Source organism: Plecotus auritus (assembly GCF_963455305.1).
Source record: "Plecotus auritus genome assembly, chromosome: 9".
Classification (NCBI taxonomy): domain Eukaryota; kingdom Metazoa; phylum Chordata; class Mammalia; order Chiroptera; family Vespertilionidae; genus Plecotus; species Plecotus auritus.
Genome location: NC_137783.1, coordinates 37,884,055 through 37,911,999, shown reverse-complemented (window position 1 = coordinate 37,911,999; position 27,945 = coordinate 37,884,055). Strand labels below are relative to the sequence as shown.

The window sequence follows — 27,945 nt, the reverse complement described above, 5'->3', positions numbered from 1 at the left end:
CTCCTGTAACTCCCATAGAACCTCTCTTCTAGAGCAAAAGGAGCCCATCAAATCCCTCTTCACACAACAGATCTTCAGTGATGTCATGTCTTCTCCAAGTCATTCTTTTTTGGGCGAAATTTCTCTAGGGTGTTAACTGCTGTCCTGACATTTTATGATCTTGACTACCATGAATATATCATAGCCACACTGAAGGTGGCATAGTTTCCTAGATGTGGTCTAACCAGTGTAGAACATGCGAAGGCTCAGGTATCCCTTTTTGGAACATCCTCATGTTCCTGTTTATAGGAGAAACATCTGCCACTAAATACCAAAGTAATCTAGGCTCTTAGACAGTGACTAAACATTGATATTTATGCTCAGATACACAAGGAAACAAGTAAAATCAAATTTATTCAAAATCCAAACTATGATCTCTAAACCGGCACCACATTTGGTTCCTCCTCTTAACTTTGCTGTTTCTGAGAATTGGGACCCACATTCTTCTGCATGTCTCTGACTCCTCCTTTTTCTCCACCTCCTTGCTCCAAATGGTTCCTTCCTGTTCTTCCTGGCCCCAGTTCCCTTCCCAATTCCCTTCCCAATTCCAATCCACTTTTTAACTGATAGTGGGAGTGTGCAAAACCTAGATGTTCTTCTAATACTTTACACAATCAGACCTTCTGAGGTCACTGAGGAGAGGGCTGCTACAAAATAACTGTGTGGTTTTTTTTGTTTGTTTGTTTGTTTTTACTGTTAATCTGCATTTTCCTAAAACATGTATATGAGGAAAAAAGTTCACATGAGAAGAAGATGGAGAATGAAGGTAAACAATTCTTTGTATATTTTGGAGCAGATGGAGAATGAAGTTCTCCGTCTTCTTAAAGAGCCTAATGTTGAAAGGGCCGCGAGAAGAATATGTTCTCAAACGGAGTAATCTACAAATGGTTAAAACCAAGGTTCCTCCAGCTGAGCTGCATTGAGGAGTAGAGCAGAGGTTCTGATTGAGAACTTTTATTTCCCACAGATTGTTTATGTCTTAAATGAAATTTGGAAAGGTTCCCTGACATCAAAGGCTGTTCCTCTCCGTTAATCGATTGAGTATGTTGTGCCTGTCCTCCCCTGAGTCCCCTGTGACTGGGAACATAAGTCAGATTCTCCCTTTGCCAGTAATTTGGAGGTTCATGATAAGAAAACATCCTTTTTCTAAGTAAAAGAAAGGGTAGTCCTGGGGAATGTTAAGGCAGCACAGAATAGCCATGATTTACTCCTGCCTGAAAAAATACACAAAGCCTGATCAATCCATATCTGAATATCATCTGCATAATTTGAAAGCAACACATGAAGGGAATAGGCCCAACCTCTCTATCCTGTTCACATTTACATCTGGAGCAGCTGCCAGGGCCTCTCGCAGCTGATTTTGTTCAGTTCTGCAGGGCCGACTTGAAACCCAGGCAGAAAATGAAAGTGAGCAAATTTACCTCTGGCATTCAAAGAAATGCTTTTGGTCAAAGTGAGTATTTCTGACCATGACTCATTTTCAAAAGAAGCATTGAATTCGCTTTGTCATCTTTGCCTGGATCGGGCTCAATCGGCCCTTTTATGATTTTTAAAATATCCTATACAGCCAGGATGGCATTTATTAGGCTTCAGCTATTCAATATTGCATTTCAATATATAAAAGTCACTGTTCAATTGAATATTGAGTTTTCTAAGGAAGTAAACCTACAGAAAAGAAATTTGCAAGAATCTAAAATAAATGAATTTGAGGAAGATCAAACTGTCCTTTTGGCTGTTTCAAAGATCAAAACATCTCTCTTTTATAGAAACCAGGAGCTGTTTGAATAGGCTCTTCACCGCAAAGCCCCATTTTTTTCCACTTGGGATAGCTTGGGACTGCACCATAATGGTATGAAAGGCCCCAGGGAGGAGGAAAGGTTTCATTCCCCAAAAGCACCCAGGACTTTTGCATCAGAAATAGCAGTTTTTTCCCCCATTTAATTTAGTCTCGGGCCCAGTGGAGTGAGAAAATGAAAATCTGTCCTCAGCTCCTTCAGGGGGAAGGGTGGCCTTAATGGGCACGACAGGGTCTCTTGATAATTATTTTTAAAGTCTGCTGAGTATCTTTGTCTCTACCTCTCAGAGAGGCTGGATTGTCTGTAAGGAAGCTATCATTAGGTTCACACTACCTTATATTCTGCATAACCTTAGGAAGTTATCTAAACTCTCTAGGGCTTTATTGCTTCATGTATAAAGTGGGGATAATACAATGTATCTCATTGGCTGAAGCTCCTTCCAACCTCAGAGCCTTTGCTCCTGCTGTTCCTTCAACCTGGCTAACTTGTGCTCTGTCCCTAAGATTTAGCTGGAATGGCTTTTCTTCTGGAACACATCCCATGAACTCCCAGACTACATTATCCCCTTCCCCTATCAGACAATGTGCTATGGTCTTCCTTTGTAGCGCTTGCCTCAATTATAATTGAGAACATTCTGCACTAAATTTGCTTTGTAGAATTCATGCCGGCTCCCTCTATAAGGGATCAAAAAACCTAGCTCATATATCTATGTCTACAACTAAAACACAACCACACACTGTTTGTTGAGTGAATGAAATTAGTGGAAATAAATCACAGAAGTGATCAAGAACTGGAAATTTCTTTTATTGCCCTATGCATTGGGCTCCTGGAGGCCAGGGTGAGCCTTGCCTCTCCCCAAGTGTCAGGATGGAGCTGGTCCAGGAACATTGTGGATGTACAGATGGACATCATTAATCACCTCTCCATCCGACTGCTTTCTTCACCTGCCTATTGCTTTGTCTTCTCTTTGAGTGTATCTCATTGACTTTCAGGGAGATTCTGGAACCCTTGTTCAACTCTTTATGATGCACGTTTTCTCTTTCCTGGAAAGTCCTCCTGATTTCAGAGAGCTCCATGGGACAAGTCTACAGTGAGAAGTGAGAACCTGAGTGATGACCATGGTGTTTTTAGTGCTGGTTAGAGGGTGTACTGGGACAGAAGGGATTGGAGATGTCAGTCCAGTGAGCCTTACATGTTGGAGCAGCTCTCTCAGACTTTTATTTATTTTATTTCTTAAAATATTTTTTTAAATTGAATTCAGAGAAGAAGGGAGAGGGAGACAGAAACATCAATGATGAGAGAGAATCATTGAATGGCTGCCTCCTGCATGCCCCTCACCAGGGACCGAGCCCACAACTCAGGCATGTGCCCTAGACTGGAATCGAACCTGGGATCCTTCAGTCCACAGGCCGACACTTTATCCACTAAGCCAAACCAGCCAGGGCTCTCAGGCTTTTAAACTTCATCACAACCATTATCATGTCATTAGCAACTAGCAACTTCTTTACAATTTAAAAAACCTTTGCCTCCCATCTAGGGAAAAGAAAATTCCCATCAACATTGTGAATCATTCATGGTTAGAAATTCACCATTAGAATTTTATTAGAATTATAATATTTTTGCTTGGGTTAAGGCAAATACCCATAAGAGGTTATTTTATTAGTTATCAACTAAGTCCTTATTATGAATTAGTTTATAAACTCATTTCATCTGAGAAGATGGGGGAGGAACAAGCATTAAGGAACTTGGTTGTTTATATAGGAAGAAGTGTTTCTGTCAGAGTTGAGTTGTAGATAACAGAATTCAGTCTACCTATTTTTAGGGGAAATGGATTTCATACAATGAATAAGGAGCTTACAGAAATCCTTAGAAGGACTGGAGGATGAGACTTTCAGCAGAACTTCTAGGAATTACACCTTAAAATGACACTTTGGAACTGGCCAACTGAGGCAGCCATGATCAAGTTGACTAAGAAGGAGGTCACTTCTACAACTTCTGGCTCTTGTACCTCACCACATCTATCCCAACCATCACCAACAAAATAGATATCCTCCACTTGCCTCATGAACCCACAGTGCTAGTGTCTGAACCCTGGGGCCTCTGCTAGAGTCCCCACATGTCTTCACAATGTGTTGGTTAGCAGTAGTGGAGTGCAGCATCCACCTTAATGTCTATCTCCATCATCTGAATCTCCTGGGGAGTATCCACTTGGCTGATATTTGTTCTCATGTGGAACCTAAGCTGTAGGAAACTCGGGGAATGAGACCATTTAGCTTGTCAGCCTCTGCAAGGCCATACATTGACTATGGACTAGACTCAACTAGCCTGCAGGTTCTGCAACAGGGGTGCAGTAGAGCATTTTTGAGAGAGAAATGGAGAAGGGGCTGAAAACAATCTTGACTAACCTTGCAACTTTGCCTGATCCTGACTATTAGGATGAGGAATTTTAGAAATGAAACATCAGAAAGGCATTATGGAGTGTTTGGGTGGTGATTTTGAGGTCTGGATGTACACTTTCATAAGTTAATAAGACTCCTTCTCCTATGCTCCTGACATTTATGGGGGTGGTTTATTGGTTTGTAAACTGGTCCCTACATATGGAGGGCAAAGAGAGACTGAAGAAGAAGGTGGACCACTGCAGATTGGTAAGTGGTAGTTTTAACACACAAAGGGATCTTACCTAGGAGACTTGTCTTGAGTGACCACAAGTTGAATAGATCTCCGTATACACCCACCAGAATCTTAAAAGTTTATATAGAAGCCCTAACTGGGTCAGTCATATATACTGTCCAGATGGTCTTCACAACACATTGCCCTCTCTGGGCTGTGTCCTTGAAAACAGTTTCCACTGTGGGAATGATGGGCGGAATGTGTATTCCAAGGTCAGGGGAGGAGATAAGGAGATACTGGTTGCCTGTGTCCAGTTCAAAGGTCAAATAGTAGTCATGTGCTCTAGATGACTTCCTCCAACATATCTTAGTTCATTCAATACCAGAGGAAGACAGGTATTCAGATTCATCTGTCTTCAGGCCAAAGTCTATTCGGCTTAGAAAATGTTCTCATGACTAGCTGAAAAGAAGGCTTAGACGCTACCCAGGACTGTGGACATATCGACCTACTGGGTAAATTGCTTTTTCTCTGATGAGGAGACCCCCAAATGAGGACTCACTTGGGATGGATCACTCTGGGTTTTGGAAGTAAGCGTCAGTAATGCTATCCTGCCATCTTCTTTTTAACATTCAATCCAGCAACCACCTTAAGCTTTAATAAACATCTTCTCCTTTAATAGTGTTGACTTCAAGCTAATAAGGCAACTAGTGAATCAAGTGAAGGTAAATTTCTCATTAACAATTTATTTAACTTCGTTGAAGAGAGCAATTCCAACTTCTGTTAATTGAGTTTGTAACAAAAAGATGGATCTATTTTACTAGCACCCTCAGGACCTTAATCAAACTCCGGGAAAGGTAAAGTAACTCTCATTAGCAGACTAAAAGGTAAAATCCAGGATGGAATGGAAGGTACTAAAACACTGTTAAATTCCAAAAACTTCAACAGGATTATAAAACAGAGGCACAGACTGGCATTTCACAGTGTTTTGAATTTTATTTGCTAGAGGAAGAGCCCTTTAGACTTGAAGCTAAAGCTGTGTGTAAGACTTTGAAGATGCTGGGTTTAGGACGCGGGGGATGTGTTCTATTTCTCCCCCTTTATTTAAGGTGCTTCTGTGGAAAAGCATGCTGGGTAGACCTGTAAGAGGACTTACCCTTTTCAGCTGATCCAAAGCTTTTCCCTCTGGCTCCAGGAGGCAGCTGTAATTTAGAAGTTTCACAATGAAGGGCTGAGTGAGATTGTCTAAAGTGACAGCCCTGTGGGCAGTGGGACATGTGGCATGTCTGTGATCAGCAAGTGATTGAATTTGAAGGGATTTAATAATTCTTCTTAAAATTCTCGGCTTTTCCCTCAGACTTTCTTCTGGAAGCCTGATTAAATGCGTATTATTTCTTCTTAAGTGATTTTACAGGTCGTTTATTTTGGATTTATGAGCATCAACACATTTTAAAAGGTATTAGTGAGCTGTACTGCTGGATACTTGTTCTCTAAATCATTAACTTTACTCTCTATCAGCATCAGATAACAAGGAATATTTCAAATATTACTTTGTTTTTTCTTCTTATGTATTTACTCAGGCAATAAATCAATTTTAAACACCTTCTGTGTGCTAGGTTTTAGAAACACTATGACCAACAAGGCAGGCATAGTCTTGCTATCCCTACATTGTAGAAAATTTGTAAAAATGTTTAGTAAAGTCTATATTATTGTGAAATTATGGGGAATGGACTTGAATTTGATTTAGTCTTAATTTCCCATTCAACACTTTACCTATGGATTAAGGTCTATATGAGGAGGCACAAACAGGATATATGTTTTGTTGTTGTTGTTAACCCTCACCCAAGGATATTTTTCCGTTGATTTTTAGGTAGAGTGGAAGAGAGAGGAAAAGATAGAGAGAAACATTGATGTGAGAGAAACATATCTATTGGTTGCCTCCTGTTTCTACCCCAACCAAGGCCCAGGCCGGGAGGAGCCTGCAACCAAGGTATGTGGCCTTGGCTGGAATCGAACCCAGGACCCTTTGGTCCTCAGGCCGATGCTCTATCCACCAAGCCAAACTGGCTAATGCAGGATATATATTTACCTGATGTGTGGTAACATTTAAAGTAGGAAGGTGAGGTGAGAGAGGAAAAACTACCCCTTTTCCTCTTGCCACCTTCTCCTAAGGAACCTGTTCTATAGAATTAGAAAATGTCTAATTATTTTAAGCCTATAGCTCCCAAAGAGAAAATGTCCCAGGGCTTGCAGAAACCCTTATACTTCTTGTTTTGGGTGGCACATACACCTTAGCTCCTACACCCAGATGTAACTTTTCTTTTTATCAATGTTCCATTCATAGGGCTGTGGTGAAAGGTGCTAAGACCAAGGTGGAGTGGGTAAAGGGAGTGTGATTAAGTGAATCATTTGAATCATGATGGAGAAGAGAATCAAAAGACCCAAACCAGAAAGTAAAACTATCTATGAAGCAGGAGAGGTGAGGCAAACAACAGCAAAAAGCTTAATCACAAGGTCAGGAACAGGATGAGTCAAAGGTGGGTTCAGAATGGAGGCCATGAGAAATGTTGGGCTGGGGGTATTGCTTCTCTGTACTTATTGGAAGGCATAATTTTAAATGTCATGGGTAGGGCCTTGTCTGCTTAAGAGCTCTTGGGGCTGCATACAGGAGCCCTTGGGAAGTGGTCAGCTGTGTGGTAACTGGAAGTTCCCCTTAGAACAGTCGTCGGCAAACTCATTAGTCAACAGAGCCAAATATCAACAGTACAACGATTGAAATTTCTTTTGAGAGCCAAATTTTTTAAACTTAAACTTCTTCTAATGCCACTTCTTCAAAATAGACTCGCCCAGGCTGTGGTATTTTGTGGAAGAGCCACACTCAAGGGGCCAAAGAGCCGCATGTGGCTCGTGAGCCGTGGTTTGCCGACCACTGCCTTAGAACATCTTGTCTACCTCACCCATGGCTTTGGGGAAAACCTGGATGAAGAAGGATGTAGGAAAGAGTCAAAGATGCCACCATTTTCTCAGGAGAAAACAATAGTTAACCCAACTGAGAGAGGAATCTAGCAGGGTCCATTAAGCTGGAGACTTTATAAAGTACTTTTCTATCCACCCCATTTGTCCCTCCACCCCACCCAGTGGCCCCAGATGCAGATGGTAACTCGAGGGAAATGGTTCTTCTTACTTGACAGATGATGAAACTGAAACCAGTGAGAGCAAGTGAGTTTAAGATCACATAACTGTGCAGGGTCAGACTTAGGACTTGAGCCTAGATTTCATTTTAGTTGCAATTCTCTTGCCAGTATAATTTACATTGTATTTAAATGATATGTAAAAATAAGCAAATGATAAAACAGAACATTACAAATGTTTTGACCCATTGAGATATAAGTATGAGATTGTTGGCAAGTCTCTGTGATTTTTTTGGAGCATTTGACAATTTTCCTGGCCATCTCCATTTTTACCATTCTGGCCTTGGTTGGTCCTGATAGAAATTTGCCTTTGGGCATTTGACACACCTTCTTCCCCCAACACACAGACTGGCATTCTATCTGTGGCCACAGTCTTCAGGGTGATTCAATTGTGGAGTACTAGGAAACATTTTATTCAGTAAGATCCTCCTCATACTTATTTGGTTACGGAATTATCTTCCAGGAAGTCAATCACAAGGTTTTACCTTTCTATTTGCTGAGGAACAAGTCTAATTCACCCTTCACATTTTCAGTGAAAATTTTTGACATTTCAAGCTTTTTGACAGAAAAAAGGACAGGAAACATTGTGTGGAAGGCAGCTTTGAGAAGACAGAATCCATGTGTGACTGCTTGAGTAAGAAGGGTTAAAAAAGGCAACAACAACAAAACCTGCTCATTTTTTGCTTGCTTAAAAAAAACAGCAATTCAAACCATCTCCAAATGTAGCGTCATCCATTTTCAGACTCTATACATTATGCATCAAGATTTAGTACAAAAGGAATTTGAGAAGAGCGTTTGCATGAAACCACTTCAGTGGATTAAATTTGCAGCTCAGCATATTAGACTCAAAAAAGTATAGAAGACATTTTGAGACCCCTGCCTCCTTCCTTTATGTGCCAAGATTTTACTTCAGATAAATAACTTAAGAATAGGTAGCTCCAGCAATCGTCTTTTTAAAAAAAAATCAAGAAAGAATTTGGTCTTCCTTCCACTTAGCTTAGCAATGACTATGAAAGTTTTAAGAACAGAAAACAGAGTTAAGAAAGTTGATCTAATCAGTTCTGTGGATGGTGAGGCTCTTTCAGGCAAAACCATCAGATCCAAGGTGGAAATGCTAATATAAAATGTAAAAAATACATTCCCAATAAAAGGGGCTCACATGGATAGCTCCATAGCAACTGCAAACTCTACCCAGCGTCAGTTCAAAGTTGAGTTGCCACTGTGGTTAAATGTCTGGATGGAAAGCTCAGAATCAATCATCCAGATGTCTTCACCTAGTAGATGCCCAACACCATTGAGACCACATCTGGATGCTTGGAGGGCCAGTGGCATTTTTATTTCCTGTTGTTTAAGTAATGGATTATTGGGGTTTTGGAATAACAGTATCTTTTTCCTCTCACCCCAGACACTTTGCATCACTGGAGCAACACACTTTATGGCAGTCAGGCAAGAGTCTGGAGCACCCCAAAGGCAACCCATTTGGGGGCTGTTAATAACAGGAAGCCCTAAATTGACAGGTGAAGTCTGACCCTGGGCATCATTACTGTAATAAACCATAGGCTTTCCAAACAATCTGAAAGAGCATCTGAAAGTTTCTATGTAACTTTGATGTTTTTAAGTGTTGAAAAGTTCCCAGTGGCATGGCTGGTTGCCTAGACTACAGCATTTTGTTGACAGCTCTGGTCCTTTTCCTGGCAACTGAAAATTTGGACAGTGACCAATGAGAGGGCAGCATTCTCTCCTGAACTTTCCATTAGGCTGGTGATTCATTTTGAGACCCACAGTTTATGAATGCTGTGAAGTCAACGCAATGTAGCTGTTGAGGTGTCTACATTCAAATTGGATTCCATTAACTTTACGGTGTGATTAACTGTCTGCATCATAAGGACTCAGGATGGAATTTATGTGCCTTCTGAAAGCACTTTCAAGACTGGCAGCTTTGATGAATGCAACTTGATGCATGGGATTGAAAGAACAACCCTAAAACGATATCAAAGATATCTCAAATATAACAGGGATCTGAGAATCGACATTTGAGAGTTGAGGTGGGTGGTTACTCTCAAATGTACAGAATAGAGCTGTTTGTCAGCATGCATATTTTTTTTCTTCAGAATACTCAGTTTTTGGCATTAGAAGGGACTTGGTGGTCTGCCATTACACGATTTTCAAACTAAGTACCAAGGCATTAATTGTGGTGCTTGTTAATAATGCCAATTTCTAGGTCCTGCCCTCTGATTCTGAAGGGCTGGAGGAATGATAGACCTTTCTGGGAGAAACATTGCATTAATCATTTTACATTTGGAGAGGTGATGTGCCTCATCCCTGGCCCTGTTAGAGCTAGTGGTTAGAGAGGAAGACTCAGAACTATCTTTCTTTCTGTTTTCCTCAAGGATCTTTTATCACTTACTTAGTTCATGTCATCTAGATTGATATTTTTGACATGGGAATTGTCAGATGGGAAAGCTACATGTGCCATGTTAGAAAAGTAGAGAAGAACATGGGGTGGCAAAGAGGGTGACTGAGCAGCATTTTGCAATTTACCAAAAATGAATTCTAATATCTCATTTAAAAATGTAAAATACTCCTCAACACATAGGGGTTAAGTGAGAACTGCAAATGCTAGTCATATTTTAGCCAATTTGGGGCAATTCCTGCCATAAAGATGAACAAAACACTTTAATTTCTGTTTTTCTTTACGAACTTATTTGGCTTTAAATATACCAAACACATATAATTTGGATTTTCCAAAACTGATTAAATATTTTTCCATTATTGCTGAAAATTTATACTTATTAATTTGTGAATTATTTGTTTAGATCCACTGTGACTTTTCTACTGAGTTGTAGCATTTTTTATTGATCTTAAAGAGCAATTTTTTATATTAGTTATCAACTCCATATCTGTCACACATCTTGCTGAAAGTATTTTTATCACATTTTTGTTTACTTTTATTTTTACATACAGTGAATTTTCTATCACACGGAGCAGCTCAATTTTTTTTCCTGTAGTTAAAATTATTCTTTCTGCCTGTTCTCGGGGATGCTGTTTCATTACTTTTATTTGTTGAAGTCCTCCCCATCACAACACTAGGAAAAAAAATCTCTCCTACTAGCTATATTATAGTGTTAACATTTACATTTAATGTAAAACCTGTTGACATATTCTGCAAAATGTAATGTATAAATGTAATGTAATGATAACATATAAACAGTTTTCTTCAAAAAAATTAATTCTCCCAGCATCATTTCTTATAGATTTCTTTACTTTCCCTTGGTTTGATTACTACCATGTATTGTATAATCTGGTACTGTGCTAAATATTTTTAATGAATTTTCAATGTTAATGAATTTGGTCCTTACAACAACATTGTAGTATAGTTATGTTTATCTTCGTTTTACAGGTGAGTGAACCGAGGCTTAGTTTAAATTGCTTACCCACATGGGGCAGATCTGAGAGGAGATCTCAGGATTGAGTGACTCCAAAGTTCACGGACTCAGTCACCCAAGTAGATTTTACTATAAAACAAATTCTTAGTATTAAGGTCTTTTTGGGGTTATCTATTGTTTCACTAATTTGGCTGCTATTTTTGCAACTAATATTATACTTGTAAGTATTTTAGCTTTTTGAGGTTCTTATGGCAGAAAACCCTTGCCCTTTATTACCTTTTCAGTATTTATGTTGACCTCAAAATTAGCAAATACAAATCCTTTGATTTTCAATAGATTACACTTATAATAGAGACATCTTCACTCTATTTAATTTTTGCCTTAATGCCCTTTAGCAAAATGCCCTTTAGAAAAGTTTTATATTTTTCTTCAGACAGGTCCTTTATATTTTCTATTTTCATCTTAAATATTTTGTATTAGAGGCCTGGTGCATGACATTTGTGCACTGAGGGGAAGGGGTCCCTCAGCCCAGCCTATGTCCTCTCGAAGTCCGGACCCGCGGAGGTGGGAGAGTCCCCCCCCCCCACCCCCCACTGTGCTTGCCAGACGTGAGCCCGGCTTGTGGCTGAGTGGCACTCCCTCTGTGGGAGCACACTGAACACCAGGGGACAGCTCCTGTGTTGAGCGTCTGCCCCCTGGTGGTCAGTGTGCATCATAGTGACCTGTTGTTCCAAAGTTCAGCCGATTTGCATATTAGGGTTTTATTATATAGGATGGTTGTTTTTACCCATTATATTTTAAGCATTATTTATTTACATAAAATCTATTTTTTATATTTATTTTTTATACGGCTTCTTATTGACTTTTAAGAATAGTTTTCTCATGGATTTTCAGTGTACATAACTTTATAAACTACAAATAATGATGATTTTCGCTCTTTGTTAATTATACTTTAAATTTCTACATATTGTCTTATGTCAATGCTAAGAAAAGTTAAATACCAGTGGTAAAAACAGCCAACCAGCCAGTGTGTCTGCTTGTCTTCTGTTCTTTCTTCTGCAAAAATATTTATGAAGTGTCTACTCTGTACTAGAGACTGTGCTATAAAGATGGACAAGACAGACACAGTCGCTGCCCTCCTAGAGCTAAAGCCCGGACTGGGAGACGGACATTAAGTATTTATAGTTATTTCATCAATTAGAACCCACTCTTGACTTTAATGGGAATGAATCTAGAGGTTCAACTTTGAGCCAATTTGAGATTCTTTTACATGCTATGTTCCTTTAAGGCTAGTTTCTAGTTTTGTTGTTTTTTTTCAAATCAGAAATGCCCTTTGAGTTTCAGGGAAAGGCTTCTCAACTTTGCCTCCTTTTACCTATTGTCAGCCCATTCATTTTATATACACTAAACCTGAGGTGCAGTGGGGGAATGAGACATATCCCACATCACACATTTGTGGAGGCAGAAGCCTCTGTGGAATCTAGCTCTAGAAGCTGTCTTGGAACTATAAATAAAGGCAACGTGTCTATGTATCCGATGCTGTGGACATGTCTGCGTATCCAGTTTAGATGGGAAGCTTCTTCAGGACAGGAGCTGTTTCTAGGAGGCTCTTGGTGCTTCCCAGGGTCCAAACAGTACCTGCCGCATTCAAATGGCTGGGGCTGTAAAGACACTCTTCCTGCCCCATTTCCAGTGGGCTGGTCCAGAAGCTGGTGAAGGGGCAATGTCACGGAAAGTGAAGGTGTAGCATAAACCTATTGTAAGCAATGTTCATTTCTTATTAAGAATGTATGAAAATTCAGAGAAAAATTAAATCACCTGTAATCTCATCATTAGGAGAGAACCCCCATTTTCTTTGAATGCCTTTTCTTTCCTATCAATTTCCCTCCACAAAACACACATATTAAATGATAGATTTTCCCTCCTCTTTTTTTTTCATTTAATATTATATCATGAACAATTTCCTAACACTGTAATTGCCTCATTGTTTTGTTTTGTTTCCTCAGTTTAACCCTGACCCATGTTTTGCTTTGTAGTGTTCTGCTGACTCATCTGGCTGTTAATTTTGAAACAGTTGTAACAAATAAAGGAGCCCATGAGGACACCTTGAATAAAGACACTTAACTGAATCTGAAATGGCCACACTTGGTTGAATGAATGATGACCATGTCATCAAAATTTCAGCAGAAAGGAAACCGTAATAATAATTCAATATGAGTGTAGCACCTTAAGAGCAGAATAAGCTTTGGTTTCAAAAATTTCTAGCTATTTTTCATAGACATGTTGGAATGCAGTAGCTTCTTCTATGGCAAATCCAGCTGTATTAATACAAAGCAAAACAAAACAAAAAATCCACCCCCACACAAAGAGATGATAATCAGTACCAGTAGCAGAATCTTTGAAAAAGGAGATCTAGTTAAATTTGAAATTGAAGAATGCTGAGAAGGCTAGGCCATTCCAAGGTATAAAATGTGAAGCAGGCAAAATCACTTGATGGACTAGACATGGCAGTTGCCTACCCAATAGCCATTCTACCCTTCCCCCCCCCTCTATCTGACAGAATCCCAATTTTGTTCAGCTGTTGACTGACAATGTGTTTCAGAGCCACTCCTCAGCTCCAGGAGGTGAATCCTGACTCACCTAAGTCAATCCTGATAATTCTACTTCCCTTCCCAGTGTCTGGCTGAGGATTGGCCAGGTGATACAGGAGGGGTTCTCCTGGCAGGCTCTGGGAAAAGTTTTTCTTGTTCTTACAGAGAAATGTAAGAAAAGAAAAACTCCTTTCTTGGAGCTTTTGGTTCTTTAGTGAGAATGTAGTTGCCACTTGGGAGTACGAGGGGACAACTCTGAGGACAAAAGCTGAGCTGCTGAAGAGGACACCACAGACAAGTATCCGGGTTCTCCATGATATCGCTGAGGATTTCTTCTTCCCCGTTTTCTTTTTTTCTTAGATAATATAGTACATTTTTGGTATTGTTTGAGCCATTTGGAGTTTAGAATTTTACCTGTTTATAGCCCAAAGCATTCTGATTCAGGTGGTCACTGATAACAAGCGGATTAGTGACTGAGCATGGTTTACAGAGGGACAAACTAAGTTCTGTTTGCATTTCCAACTGACTGCCTTTCAGTGTAACCTTTGGAACTATCTACTATCCAAACTAGAGTCATACCATATTAATACTACTACTAAAACTACTACTAATATATTAGGCTTTAAAACGGGATATAATTAATATCAATAGTAGCTAACACATCAATATTTACTCTAGTAAAGGACTTAGCCAGGTGCCTGGATTGGAATTTAGTAAATAATTTTTAGTGAATTAAGGAGTATTTCAACTGAGGAAATAGCCTTGACCTAAGGGAAAAACTATTAGCAAATTAATAATTTAGAACCTTGTTTATACTTTTCTTATTCTATTAGAGAAATCCCAAGCCAACCATAGACATTTAAAAAATTACTAGCCTCACTTAAAGTAGAAAGTATTTAAGGTGTGCCCTCTCGTGGGAAATTCCTGAGTGTACAATTCATCACACTTATATGGCTCAGTCAATTATTTCATAGAATGTCAGTTTAGGAGGGACTGTAGGCTTATATAAACTGAGAAGTAATTACTTATGCAATAAAACTATAAGTAGGTCCCCAGTAAATGAATTTGCTAGTTGTTTTCCAAGTTTATAGACATTGACCCATATGAGACATATTACAAATGCATAAACACAGACAGACATATTCATTGCATTAATTAGGGCAAGTTAAATAGCTGTAACAGATAGACTCAAGAATGAAGTCACTCTAAAAAATGGAAGCTTACTTCTCCCTCATAAGACAGTCTGGAAGAGTCATCCAGTTGTTAATTGCCTCCTACCATGTGTTCTACAGTAACCCAGGCAAACAGTTGTCCTATTATCTTCAAATTGCCACTCTCCTCACTGCCATTCAGCCATCAGAAAGGAGGAAGACAGAACATGAAAGGGGTGCTGTATGGTCTTGAGCAACACCCTTCAAGTAGCACATTTCATTTCTGCTCACATTTCACTGCCTGAAACTTGGTCATTTGGTCACACCTAATTGCAAAGGGATCTGAGAAAGGGAGTCCAGGCATGTGCTGAGGAATAATGAAGCCTGGATTTTGAGGGACAGCTTCTGACACATATGTGGTGTAACAGAAAGAGTAACCGGCTGGAAAAATCTCCTAACTGGGGTCACCCCATCCTTTCTCTTCTCTTCTTTGTTCTCCCCACTAGAAGTAGAGTTATCTCTGCATGGTACAAATGTGTCTGCCCTTCACCAATCGCCTCCATGCCTCTGCTTAGAACCTTTCAATAACTTTTCATTGTATTTAGGACAAAGACAAAACTCTTTATCCTGACATACAAGACTGCATAATCTAATATCCACTTACTTACTCATTTCCAATTTTGGAAAGTGCCTCTTCTCACTTTTGAGGGTCCAGCCCCCTAGGCCTCCTTTTCACATTCTCTACTTTCCATCTTCTCTTTCCACAGGGATTCTGCACTTGCTTACCCTGTGCCTAAATTCTTTTCTCCCCTCTTTGCCTAGTTGGTGCCCATTTATCCTTTAAGTAGGACTCTCCCACTGGAACCTTCTTTGATTTGGTCAGATTCTTCTAAATAAGCTCTCATCACAGAACATTCCTTTTTTCCCCCCAAAGCACCAATTACACTTATTCTTTTATAATTGTGTGATTAAAATCTACCTCTCCCACTAGACTCTGTGATTATGAACTTTAAGCATAGAAGATGCTCAGTCAACATTTGTTGAATATAAGCATGTTTGAATAAATGAATAAAGGAAGGGAGGGAGGAGACAAGACATGAGGAAGGAAAGGAGGGAGGGAGGGAGGGTGAGGGAAGAAGTTCTGGATTCTATTTCCTGCCACAAATTAGCCCTGTGATCACCAAGACTTCATTTTTATGGGCCTCAGTTTCTTCATTGTGAAAGGATTCAATTAAATGATATTCCAGGCTTTCAGCACCATGGTTCTATGGTCCTGCTATTTTAAAATTGAATCCTCTGGGTTTATCCAATCACTCAATTATGTTTCCTAAGCAGATGTAACAAATTGTAGATCAGGCAACATAGAGTGAGAACACTTTTATTCTTTAATTTCAAATTTTTTACTATTACAGATTCAGCACAAATTTTTACTTTATCCTAATTCATAGGTCCAATAACAATCAAAAAGGAGATTGGATGTTCGTGGAAAAATAATGGCATCAATTATTATACAGAAAAAGATAAAGAAATAAAATCCACAATTGATCCTGTAGGAGGCTGGAAGATGAGTACTTTGTTCCTTTTATTCTGGTTGAATTTGGGCCTCCGTATTTTGCATACCATGTATTGACAATACATAATATAAAATTTCACTAGTATAAGAACAGAGGCTATTTTTTCTTCATTTGATTTTGAATTTATATTCAGTTAAAAAGCTTGGGACAATTCTATAAGTGATTGGTCTTTTTTATTCAGCTAATAGATCATCCTATCATGTTATATTTTAGAGAGTTTGTTATTTAAAAGGAACCAATCTGGTCTTTGCTTTTATGAGCTATACTAGTACAGTTATAGAAAGTTTCAAGTTCTACCAAGGAACTGAAAAAGTAAGGAGTGACCCAGGACTGATGAAGTTAGAAATTTCCTCTTTAAAATGGGATTATCCATTTGACCCAGTGATCCCACTTCTAGGAATATATCCCAAGAAACTAGAAACACGAATCAGAAAGGATATATGCACCCATATGTTCATAGCAGCACAATTTACCATAGCTAAGATTTGGAAACAGCCTAAGTGCCCATCAGCAGGTGAGTGGATTAAAAAACTGTGGTACATCTACACAATGGAATACTATGCTGCGGTAAAAAATAAGGAATTCTTACCATTTGCAACAGCATGGATGGAACTGGAGAGCATTATGCTAAGCAAAATAAGCCAGTCAGAGAAAGATAAATATCACATGATCTCACTCATTTGTGGAATATAATGAACAACATAAACTGATGAACAGGGACAGATCCAGAGACAAAGAAGCATCGATCAGACCATCAAACCTCAGAGAGAAGGTAAGGAAGAGTGGGGGTTAGGGGGAGAGAGCAACCAAAGGACTTGTATGCATGCATATAAGCCTAACCAATGACACAGACACCAGGGGGGTGAGGGCATGAGTGGGGGGGTGAGGGTGGGGGGGCAATAGAGTGATAAGGACACATATGTAATACCTTAACCAATAAAGAAAATTTTTTTTTAAAAAAATGGGGTGATCACTTTCTCCTTCTTTATAAACATATATTTTCCCCTCTAGTGTTCAAAATGGCTATACTGATTTTTCATATGTCCTTTATAAGGGGGTGCCATCCCATGAATAGTGAAATCTGACAGTGGGCATCTTTCCTGCTAACAAATTTTGGTTTGTTTTCATCAAGATTCTTTGAAATTCATAACTTTTTTAGAACAGTTTTAGATTTACAGAAAGTTGATAGTACAGAATTCCCATATACTGTCCCCTTCCCTCACTACATTTTCCTCTATTATTACTAATTACTATTATTACTAATCTTACATTAATATAGTATATTTGGTATAATTAATGAACCTGTTTTAATAAATTTGTATTAATTAACGTTCATAATTTATACATATCTCATTAGATTTCCTTCTTCTGTTCCAGAATCACATCCAGAATTCCCTATTACATTAGTTGTCATGTCTCCTTAAGCTTCTTTGGCTGCAACATTGTCTCATACTTTACTTGTTTTTGATGACCTTGACAGTTTTGAAGAGTACTGATCTGCTGTGTCATACGATGCTCCTCTATTGGAATCTGCCAGATGTTTTTCTTATGAGTAGACTGGGATTATGATTTTTGTTAGGAAGAACACAGAGGTAAAGTACTATTTTCTTTATCTCATATCAAATGTACTTGCCATCAACGTGATTTATGACTATTGCTGTTGACCTTGATCATCTGGCAGAAGTAGTGATGGTCAATTTTCTTAATTGTACAGGTACTACCCCCCTTCCCTTATTGTATTCTTTTATTCTGGTTGAATTCGCCATGCACAGCCCACACACGATGAATGGGAGTTATGCTCCTCCTTTTCTGGAGTGCAGTACCTACGTAATTTATTTGGAATTCTGCAAAGGAGATTTGGAACAAGATTCTTTTTAAGTAGGTGGGCTTATTTGGGTTGGGAGTTATACTGATGAGCATTTTATTTCTATAATTCTACTTTTTAGTTTTGGGGAAAAAATAAGGCAATCTGACCATGTCAATGTGATGGAATGGCAGAGTATTAGATTAGTAGTAGGAGGATCTGAGGTTAAAAACCAGCCTGGTTATTTCTCAGGGTAGGGCCTTCGGATGCCCTTTTTCCTGAAAGCTGCTTTGAGTGATCGAAAGTTCTACTTAGCAATGCCACTTTACTTGATGTTTTCACTACCTGGAACAAAGTTTCCATGGTGTGGCCCATGGCTGGTTCCTTCTATTCTGGTCAGCTCAAAAGTCATCCCTTTACAAGAAGAGTTCTTGGAGCACCCCAGGTAAAGTAGCTCTCCCACATCCCAGAACCCTTTATCACATTGGCTTTGCATTAATCATTGGCATTATTTATTGTTATCGAAGATTAACTTATTTATTTACTTGCTTATCCGGTGACCTGGTTCATAGGTCGATCTCAATCACTGAGCCACGCCAGCTGGTTTATAATCTGATTCTAGATTATAAACTTTAGCAATTCCATGAACTTCATGAAGTCAAGGACTTTATCTGTCTTAGTTCATCCAGTGCCTAGAAAGTACCCAGAATAAACTATACACTAGATTAAAAAAAAGAAACAAACACCAAATTGACCATTGAATACATCTACACTGAACATTGTCTGAAGCCAACAAGAAAAGAAAATAACAGAATTTTTTGGCAGCTCTGACAAAAAATGTTAAGCCAATCTCCACTGCTGGTATTTCCATGAAAATGGGTGGAATTCTAAAAGCAAAAGAGGTTTTTGGTATTCTCTCTCTGTTTTGGAATTTGATTTCCAACAAGATGGTATTAGATCTAGATTATTTTTGCTTAAGAAACTTAAATTAATAGGTACTTTGGCTTCCACAAAGGGGTTCTGACTTCTTTTACTTAACAAATCAATCAGGAAAAACCCACACAAAACTTTGATGTCCAGAAGAGGGTCGTCTTCTTGACTCTGAAATTTGAGATGTCAGAAGTACCTCTCTGCTATAATCGTTGGAAAAAAGGAGCATGTTGATTCTCTAGGGGAACTGAAGCATAATGAAATGCAATCTAAGAACATGCAAACTTATTATCTACCAGGATGGTTGAATAGTTCCAATCAAATGGAGGATAGAAATAGGGGCTTTATATTCAGATTTTGAAAAAAAAAATGACTCCCTAGCTATATTTAGGCACAATAGTGCCTGCAAATACCTGGGATAGTGGCAGACTGTGGCTTATTCTTAACATAATGAATATATTGTCTTTGAAACTTATCATGGGGGTGAGAAAAAAACACCCCAAATTATTCCTGCAAATGGAAGAAAGATACCTTACTGTGGATAAGAGAAAGCCAGCTGCTTGTCTGAGTGATAGGTTAGTATTGTTTTTAATTGGCTCTTCAGAGGGCTGCCTTTGTGTCAGAGACCGCTTAGAGTAGGTGGACTTTGTGACTTTCAAAAAAGTCAGAATTTTTCTTTATTTCTCCCACTCTTGGAAATTGCTGAGAAGTAGAGCTATAGCACCATTAACAGTAGGAATCCTTTCATGAGAATATTTTTTCCACATTTCTATGGATAGAAATCCTGGCACCAGGGAGATAGCCTTTTTAAAAATACTAATCGGATGTCACTTGCTACTTAAAACTTATCAACAAGTTCCCACTGCTTTTAGGTTAAAAATAAAAATCTGTGTAGCCTATGGGACCCTGCAAGCGCTCTGGCTGTGGGCAACTGTTCAGCCTCATTTTGTGGCCCAGGGACCTTGCACATGCTTTTCTCTCACCTGGGTCCCATCTTCCTTCACAGTCTTCTGTCTGGTGAAATTCTATCCCTCAGACCCCAGCTCAAATCTCAAAACTCGTGGGTCGCTTCCCTAACATCCTAGATTAAATCAAGCTCCTTTGTCCAGCACTTATAATTCCCTGAAGCTTGTCTTTTTCACAGTTAGTATTAACTACCACTCCCACTGGATTATTAGGTAGAGACCACATCCATTTGCTCACTACTAAATGCAATGGCACATAGTAGGTACTCAATGAATTTATAGTAAAAGAAATGAATGCATAAATGAATGAAGGGAACTGGGTGATACATTGCATCCTTGCACAAATTTTATAAATACCTAATATGGTAGCAACATAAACAAGTTTGTTCCCTTATTATAATTAATAACGAAAAGGTCAGTTTTCACTTTGTTTCATATAGGCTATGACGTAACTAGATAAAGATAAAAGTTAAGTATGTGGGTTTTGTACTCATACAGATCTAAGTTCAAAACCTGGTTCTACCATTTACTGGCTGTGTGGTCATGGGAAAATTACTTAAAATTTCTGTGTTCCAGTTTCCTCATCTGTAAAATAGGTCAGACCTGGGTTTGAAGCCCTGATCCATCAATTATTGTGTAACTTGGGTCAAGTTAATAATCTCTTAAAGCTTCAGGCTTCAGAACTTGTAATCAAACAAGGCTAATAATATCTATCTGTGTATCTTAGGGTTATTAGGAAAATTAATACATATATGTGTGTAATTTAAGTATATATATAAAATTTGCTTATAAACATATGAAAGGTGCTCAGTCCATTTTGAGTAAAACAATAAAAGCAAATTAAAACAATATTGTAACATTACTTTTTATCTATCAGAATATCAAAGATAAAAAATTGAGCAATGTATGCTATTGGTAACAATGTAGAGAAAGAGTTTTTTTCACACATTGTTGGTAAAATATCTTTGGAAGCCACTTTGATCATATCTATCAAAATTGGAAATGCAAATAAAATTTGACCTAGAAATTTATTCCTCTAGGAATTCACCATACAGGTATAATCAGGATACAATCATCCAACTGTTTAAATGGGCAAAAAATAGTTTTCTAAGAACTTACTGGAAGCTATAGTTGCCTTGTAGGGAGAGAAATTAGGTAAAATGAGAGAAGCTAGGGTGAAAGGTATTTTTCATTGCCTACACTTTTTTAAAATAATTGTGTGCAAGTTCATATATTTCTTTATCAATTTGAAATTAATTTAAAAGAGCAGAGACTGTGAATTAAAATTTGTAGTTACTGCTATTATGTTAGGTTCCCACCGACAGTCCTGACTCTCCAACATGGAAGATGTAGGCCAGCAGGGTGGCAACGTGGTTTCTGTGGGAGGACACACAGGTACTAGTGGAGAGGCAGAGAAGCCTGGGAATTCTGGGCAGTGGGTATTAGAAATGAACAGTGGCTTTGTGGTATCCTCAGAGGTAAATGGAAACCAAATCTTAGAACAAACATCCTTTTAATATGTATTTATTGAATCCTCATAACTACCTCAAAATAAGTATTGTGCCCATTTAACAGATGAGCAAATAGAGGTTGAGCAGCCAGTCCAAAGTCACACAGTATCAGACGCTGGAAGTCTTACTCCAGAGGCATGCTTTAGGCATGCTCATGTGCTTTAGGCACAATCCTATATAATAAAAGGCTAATATGCTAATTGTCTCCTCGACCAGTTTGACCAGGAGTTAGACCAGGGGGTGGGGCTGGCTGGGGGGAGGGACCACGGGAGGTTGGCGGGCTGTCCCTGTCCCTGATCGCCTCCCCCCCCCGAACCGCAAGCAGCCCCTCCCCCCAGTCAACCCTGCCCCCAATTTCCCCCCCCCCCCCCGATCAGGGGCGGGGCTGGCCAACCTCTCGAATCCCCTCCCCCCAGCTGGCCCGGGCTGATTGACCCTGATTGGGGTGTGCCGGCTGGATCCCACCCATGCACCGGGCCTCTAGTTATAGTATACTAGAGGCCCGTTGCACGAAGAAATTCATGCAATAGGCCTTCTTTCCCTTGGCTTCCAGCACCCATTTTTCTCCAGCACCTGGGACCCAGGCCCCCACCCTCCTTCTCATAGCAGGCGTCCTGCCCCGCCCAGCCACTCTGAGCCTGGAGCAGCTGGGCAGCCGCCATCTTTCTCCTAATTTGCATATTCCCTCCTGATTGGCTGGTGGGGCGTAGCAGAGTGATGGTTAATTTGCATGTTTCTCTTTTATTAGTGTAGATTGTCTCTGTGTCATGTTTAGGGATCCTACTGCAGTTTTAATCAGTTTTGGACTCTTAAAATTTTTTTAAATTATATTTTTATTGATTTCAGAGAGGAAGGGAGAGGTAGAGAGAGATAGAAACATCAATGATGAGAGAGAATCATTGATTGGCTACCTCTTGTATGGCCCCAATTGGGGATTGAGCCTGTAACCTGGACATGTGCCCTGACCAGGAATCAAACTGTGACCTCCTGGTTCAAAGGTCAATGCTCAACCACTGAGCCACACCAGCCAGGGTGGACTCTTGGTACCTTTGCTCAAAATAAGCACTCTGTTGGAAATGCAGGTCCACTCTGTGTCAACAACTGCATTTGAAGCTCATTGGTGATTTCTAGAAGCTCCTTTTATTCCCGGTTTGTGGTTTCTCTAGTTTCACTTCTGTTTTCCCTGGAGAAAAAGACTGCTTGATGGAATCAAGACACGTGAGCCCCCCTAGTGCTCTGCTGTGGCCATGAACATTTCAATTAGTGAAGACAGCTCTAGGAAAAAACACATCTCAGCACATCTCCAAGCCTTCCAGTTTGGAACTACATGAGCAATAGACATGGTTTCATCTTAAGGACTTCGCTTACACTACTGATCAGTCTACTTAGAAAATTACCAAATGCTGCCAGATCTGCCTCTCCTCCAAATAAACACATTTTGGGAAATCTTTTTGGAACTGATGGAGAAGGTAAGGTTATAGCCTGAGGTTAGAGCACAGACAGAACATATCTAACCAAGTACCACCCAGATGCAAGTACAGTTGGTTCCAGTATAAACTGGAAACTATTTGAAGGAACTGTCCCCTCCTAGCAACCTCTCCATTCTAAAATACTCTGAAGTCTAAGACATTTGGAAAGGGCTTAAGGAGTAATTAATTTAATTTGTCCAACTTGGGATAACCAGTTGGTAAATAGATATTTTTCTTTTGAAATTATATTTTAATAAAGGTATTTAAAGGCTTGAGATGTTTTCAATTATTCTATTGCAATATAATGGTTAATTTTAAGAGCTCTGTGTTTGATTTGTAGTTAAAATTTTTATGGTCTATATATAGGTTGGTCTTTAATAACCATTTATACATTGCTTCTTTTTATATAGGTCATGTATTCTCCTGGGAGAGTCACAAGATTAGAAATAACAAATACAGTACAGAATAAATTAAAGTGCTTCAAACTGCATTATGTAATTTCAGAAAATTGGTTTCACACTGAAACGTTCAAATAAGGAAACCAAATGATTTAAGGAAAAATCCCCTAGTATATGCATTTGAATAGCTATTGTTTAGTAAGTTTTATACTTTGTAGTGTGGTAATAGTATCTGTCCACAGTGCTTCATTTATGGGGTAGTTCATATGAGTCAATATGGATAAAAGTATCATTATTTGTCTTTATTTAAAAATGTTGGCTTCATTCTCCTTGAAGATGAATTATATTCATTAGTCAAAATGTCAAAGTATTGTAAAAGTAATTGTATTTATATATATAATTCTCCAAACTCTTGTATACAAAATGTTCTTATTACACTCAATGCAATAAATTCAGAGGCTGCTATGGGACAGGAGATAGCAAAATTGGGGCCAATGCTTTTCTAATTACTTACGATAATAAAAAGTGGGGCTTGGTTTTCCTCTCCCAACTAAATAAAGGAGATAGGATGCTCTAGAGAGTCTATTATTCTGACTGGTTTTGTTTGTTTCTGTGAAGTTTAGCATCACTCTCTTTGTACCGAGTCCTCAGGCCTTTTTCAATTTTTCTATTCGTGCATTAAAGGCCTCTTCCTGTATTTGCAGCTTTTCGTTTATCTCGGCCTGTGAAGACAATCATAAAAAAGTGGTTATGATGGAGCTATCTTTCGCTGCACATTGTCTTTGTGGTTTTGACATACTATAGTGCCTAAAGACAGACATTATCCCTCACACACCTTCCTGTTTTGCAGACATAGCCGTGTTTCAGCCTGTAGTGATGTGATAACACTTTATCATATTTCTCTGCACATTCCCAATGTATAGCATGTCTGCTATGAACAGGAAGTGGTATTTGGACAGCCATTTTTCACATAGCCTTGTGTTGGAAGATAGGATAATTTATCTGTATTTTCAGACAGACTTTACCAAGAAGCACCGAATCAGAATAACTGCTCAGGGCTCAGTTATTACAATGTTGTTGGTCTCCCCACTCCTTTGCAATAAAATGTTTTTGTCTCCTGTGTAGTACATTCTAAATGGGATCCCAGAAAGCTTCTGTTGTGAAATAGCAACACAAATAATCTCACAATTAGAACAATTTCCATAATTAAACGTATTCATCAAACATTATAACTCCTGGGATTATGCCACTTGGTGGTATAGTTTTGGTAGAAAAAAGTCAGTGATTGCTGACAGGTTCCAGTGCTTGCTGCAGCGGTGATAGCATTTAGCCTCTGGCAGTGATATTCCATGGACTAGCATTGCTCCCTGCACATTTCCAGAAATACTTCCACAGTAACTGAACATTAGTAGCCCTGAAAATGTCTGCTCTTCTTCATGATGGATAATAAAATCACGTGTAGAGAAACCAGCAGTGGGCAATGTGGTAAAACTGGTGTTTTTGTTTAGATGATTTAAAAAAATCTACAAGTATATGAAGAGTAGTTTATACATATGTGTTAATTACTAATTCAAAGTTTAGAATGTTCATGTCTATAACATAATTTGAAGTTTACAGGGTAATTATACTTTAAGAAACTCTTATTAATTTTATATAGAAATTTTAAAGATCAAATACTGTTTTGGTCCAGATATACCTTTCCATTCTTATTTCTTTCTTTATGAGGATAACTATAATAGATAGTTTTGAAATACTACATCTTGGTTGCCTTATCTGATGAGATTTTGTTTTACCTTCACAGTAAGGACTTATATTTCTGAAAAGATCATGGTGGTGTCAATTCTAGATTCTCGTGTAATGCCAGAGTATCAAGTGTTTTTTGTTTTGTTTTTCTTTGGTACAAGTATTATCAAGCCTTGGATCAAGCTCTGTCCTCTGGTTTTCTATTTTGTTCTTTCTTGGTGGTTGGGTGAAACAGCCAAAGAGGGATGAAAATGGTACTCCAAGGTTACAAAGGAACGCTTGTCATTTTTTAGGACTCTCTAATCCCTCAGGCATGATTAGGATAGAGCTAAAAGGAGCACACAGGTCTAGGAGTGTGGAGACCTAGGGATTAGTTTAGCTATTGTACCCTTGGGCAAGACACTTAACCACTTAGGGTCTTAGTCAGGGGTGGGCAAACTTTTTGACTGGAGGGCCACAATGGGTTCTTAAACTGGACCGGAGGGCCGGAACAAAAGCATGGATGGAGTGTTTGTGTGAACTAATATAAATTCAAAGTAAAGGAGCAGAGGGGAGAGCAAGAGAACCCTCCGCTCTTTCGGCTCCGCGGGCCAGATAGAACAGCCGAACAGGCCGAATCCGGCCCGCGGGCCGTAGTTTGCCCACGGCTGGTCTTAGTTCTTATCTAAAATATTGAGCAGTTAAAAATTAAGTATTAAGTTAATATTACATGCTAACTTTTAAATTCATAATTCCAAATCCTAATTTTGTGATATATTCACCAATGTTATATTTCAGTGACATTATGTTATGAAATATTTTAAAAATATGTTACTCCTATTTCTTTTTGCCATGCACCATATTAAACCATATAGGGATAAAATGGTTGGAAGAATAATGTGGTCACAATTCCAAAGGATTGGGAAGTTTGAACTAAACTGACTCTTCCCACTTTCAATTATAGTCCCGTGCCACATAAGGACATTTTGGTCCAGGACAGACCATATATATGACAGTGGCCCCATCCTATCTAATAAAGAGGGAATATGCTAATTGACCCTCACACTGTCGCAAAGATGGCAGCACCCACAGCCAATAAGGAGGGAATATGCTAATTGACTGCCACGCCCTCCAAGATGGTGGCCCCCACAGCCAATAAGGAGGGAATATGCTAATTGACTGCCATACCCTCAAAGATGGCGGCGCCCACAACCACAAGATGGTGGCACCCAGTCCCCTCAGCCCCACTGGGGCAGCAGGCGTGTGGCAAGGCCAGGCCCACCCCCAGGTGGGCCCGGCCACTCTGTGTGCCTGCCTCCAGAGTCCCCCAGTGCCCTCAGCCCCCCAGCCGCCCAGGGCTGGCCCGAGGCACAGGCAAGCCTCGGATGGCAGCTGCCCAGCTACCCAGGGCCACCCGAGGCTCAGGTAACTAAGGCCGGCTAAGGCTTGTGCTGCCGGCAGTGGCAGCTGCAGAGGTGTGATGGGGCGTCACCTTCCTCTGATCGCTGGGTTGCCTCCCGCCCCTGAGGGCTCCCGGACTGTGAGAGGGGCAGGCCGGGCTGAGGGACCCCCACTCCAGTGCATGAATTTTCATGAACCAGGCCTCTAGTCCTATATAATAAAGAGTTGATATGCTAATTAGACCGAACAGCAGAACGACTGTCCGGATGACCTTCCAGACGACCATCTGGACGACATTCCGAATGAGGCTGTGAGGGGCTATGAAGGGCTGCGAGGGCCGGCTGGGGCTGCAAGGCGCTGTGAGGGCTGGCTGGGGTTGTGAGGGTCGAGCCCCTTGCATGAATTTTGTGCATCGGGCCTCTAGTAAGATTATAATGGAGCTGAAAAAAATCCTATTGCCTAGTGATGATATAGCCAGTGTAATGTCATAGCATAGCACATTACTCAGATGTTTGTGGTGATGCTGGTGTAAACAAACGTACAATCATATAAAGGTACTAGAGGCCTGGTGCATGAAATTCGTGCACTTGCGGGGTGGGGGGGCGTCCCTCAGCCCAGCCTGTGCCCCCTCACAGTCTGGGAGCCCTTGGGGGATAGCCGGCAGTTGGACATCCTTAGCGCTGACCACCAAAGGGCAGCTCCTGCGTTGAGTGTCTGCCCCCTGACGGTCAGTGCGCATCATAACGATCAGTCGTTCCACGTTTTGGGTGATTTGCATATTAGCCTTTTATTATATAGGATATAGCCCATACAATAATATACAGTGCATACTACTTGATAACGATAGTTAACAACTATGTTACTAGTTTATGTATTTAATATACTACACTTTTGTTATTATTTTAGAGTGTTCTCTTTCTACTTATAAAAAATGTTTTCTGTTTCACAGGCAGTGGACTCATACATCTCATGATTACTGTGTTTCTTGATTGCATCATTCTCACCTACACTTAATTTAATCTTGTGTTGTTTTTCACAGTAACATGTTGTATATGCTTGAAGCCTAAGAGCAATAGGCTACATCACGTAGCCTTGGTGATGTAGGGTCCATGATGTTTGATGTTAAGTATACTCTCTGATGTTTGCACAATAATATTACCTAATGATGCATTTCTCAGAATGTATCTCTGCCATTAACCAGTGGATGATACAATGTGTTCTATGCCCATCAATAATCTCATTTCTTTTCAACTAAGGACAGATGTACTATCATCTACCAGCTTCTGTTTCACTGTCTTACCAGGGTTTTTTCACATTAACCTGGAGACCTTTCTGGTATTTCACTGAAACAGAATTCATCTACACAAGTGTGGGCTTTGGGGAAAAGATTCCTGGAGATAAGGTGCACAC

General features: G+C 39.6%; 1 protein-coding gene across 2 annotated transcripts in view; it reads right to left on the bottom strand.

Annotated features, from left to right (window-relative positions):
- Positions 1 to 12,716: 12,716 nt before the first annotated feature.
- CABCOCO1 (ciliary associated calcium binding coiled-coil 1) overlaps positions 12,717 to 27,945 on the bottom strand; it is a 121,334-nt gene continuing 106,105 nt past the window's right edge. Inside the window, exons 6-7 of one of the 2 annotated variants that reach the window (XR_013959005.1) lie at positions 23,927 to 24,134; positions 12,717 to 12,773 (exon numbers count right to left, since the gene is read on the bottom strand). Coding sequence is in view for 1 of the 2 variants with exons in the window: in XM_080640840.1 (XP_080496966.1) it covers positions 24,060 to 24,134 (75 nt within the window). In the remaining variant the exon portion in view is untranslated. Of the gene's footprint in view, positions 12,774 to 23,694; positions 24,135 to 27,945 lie in introns of those variants that run through there. The other variant, XM_080640840.1, reaches the window with a different exon arrangement.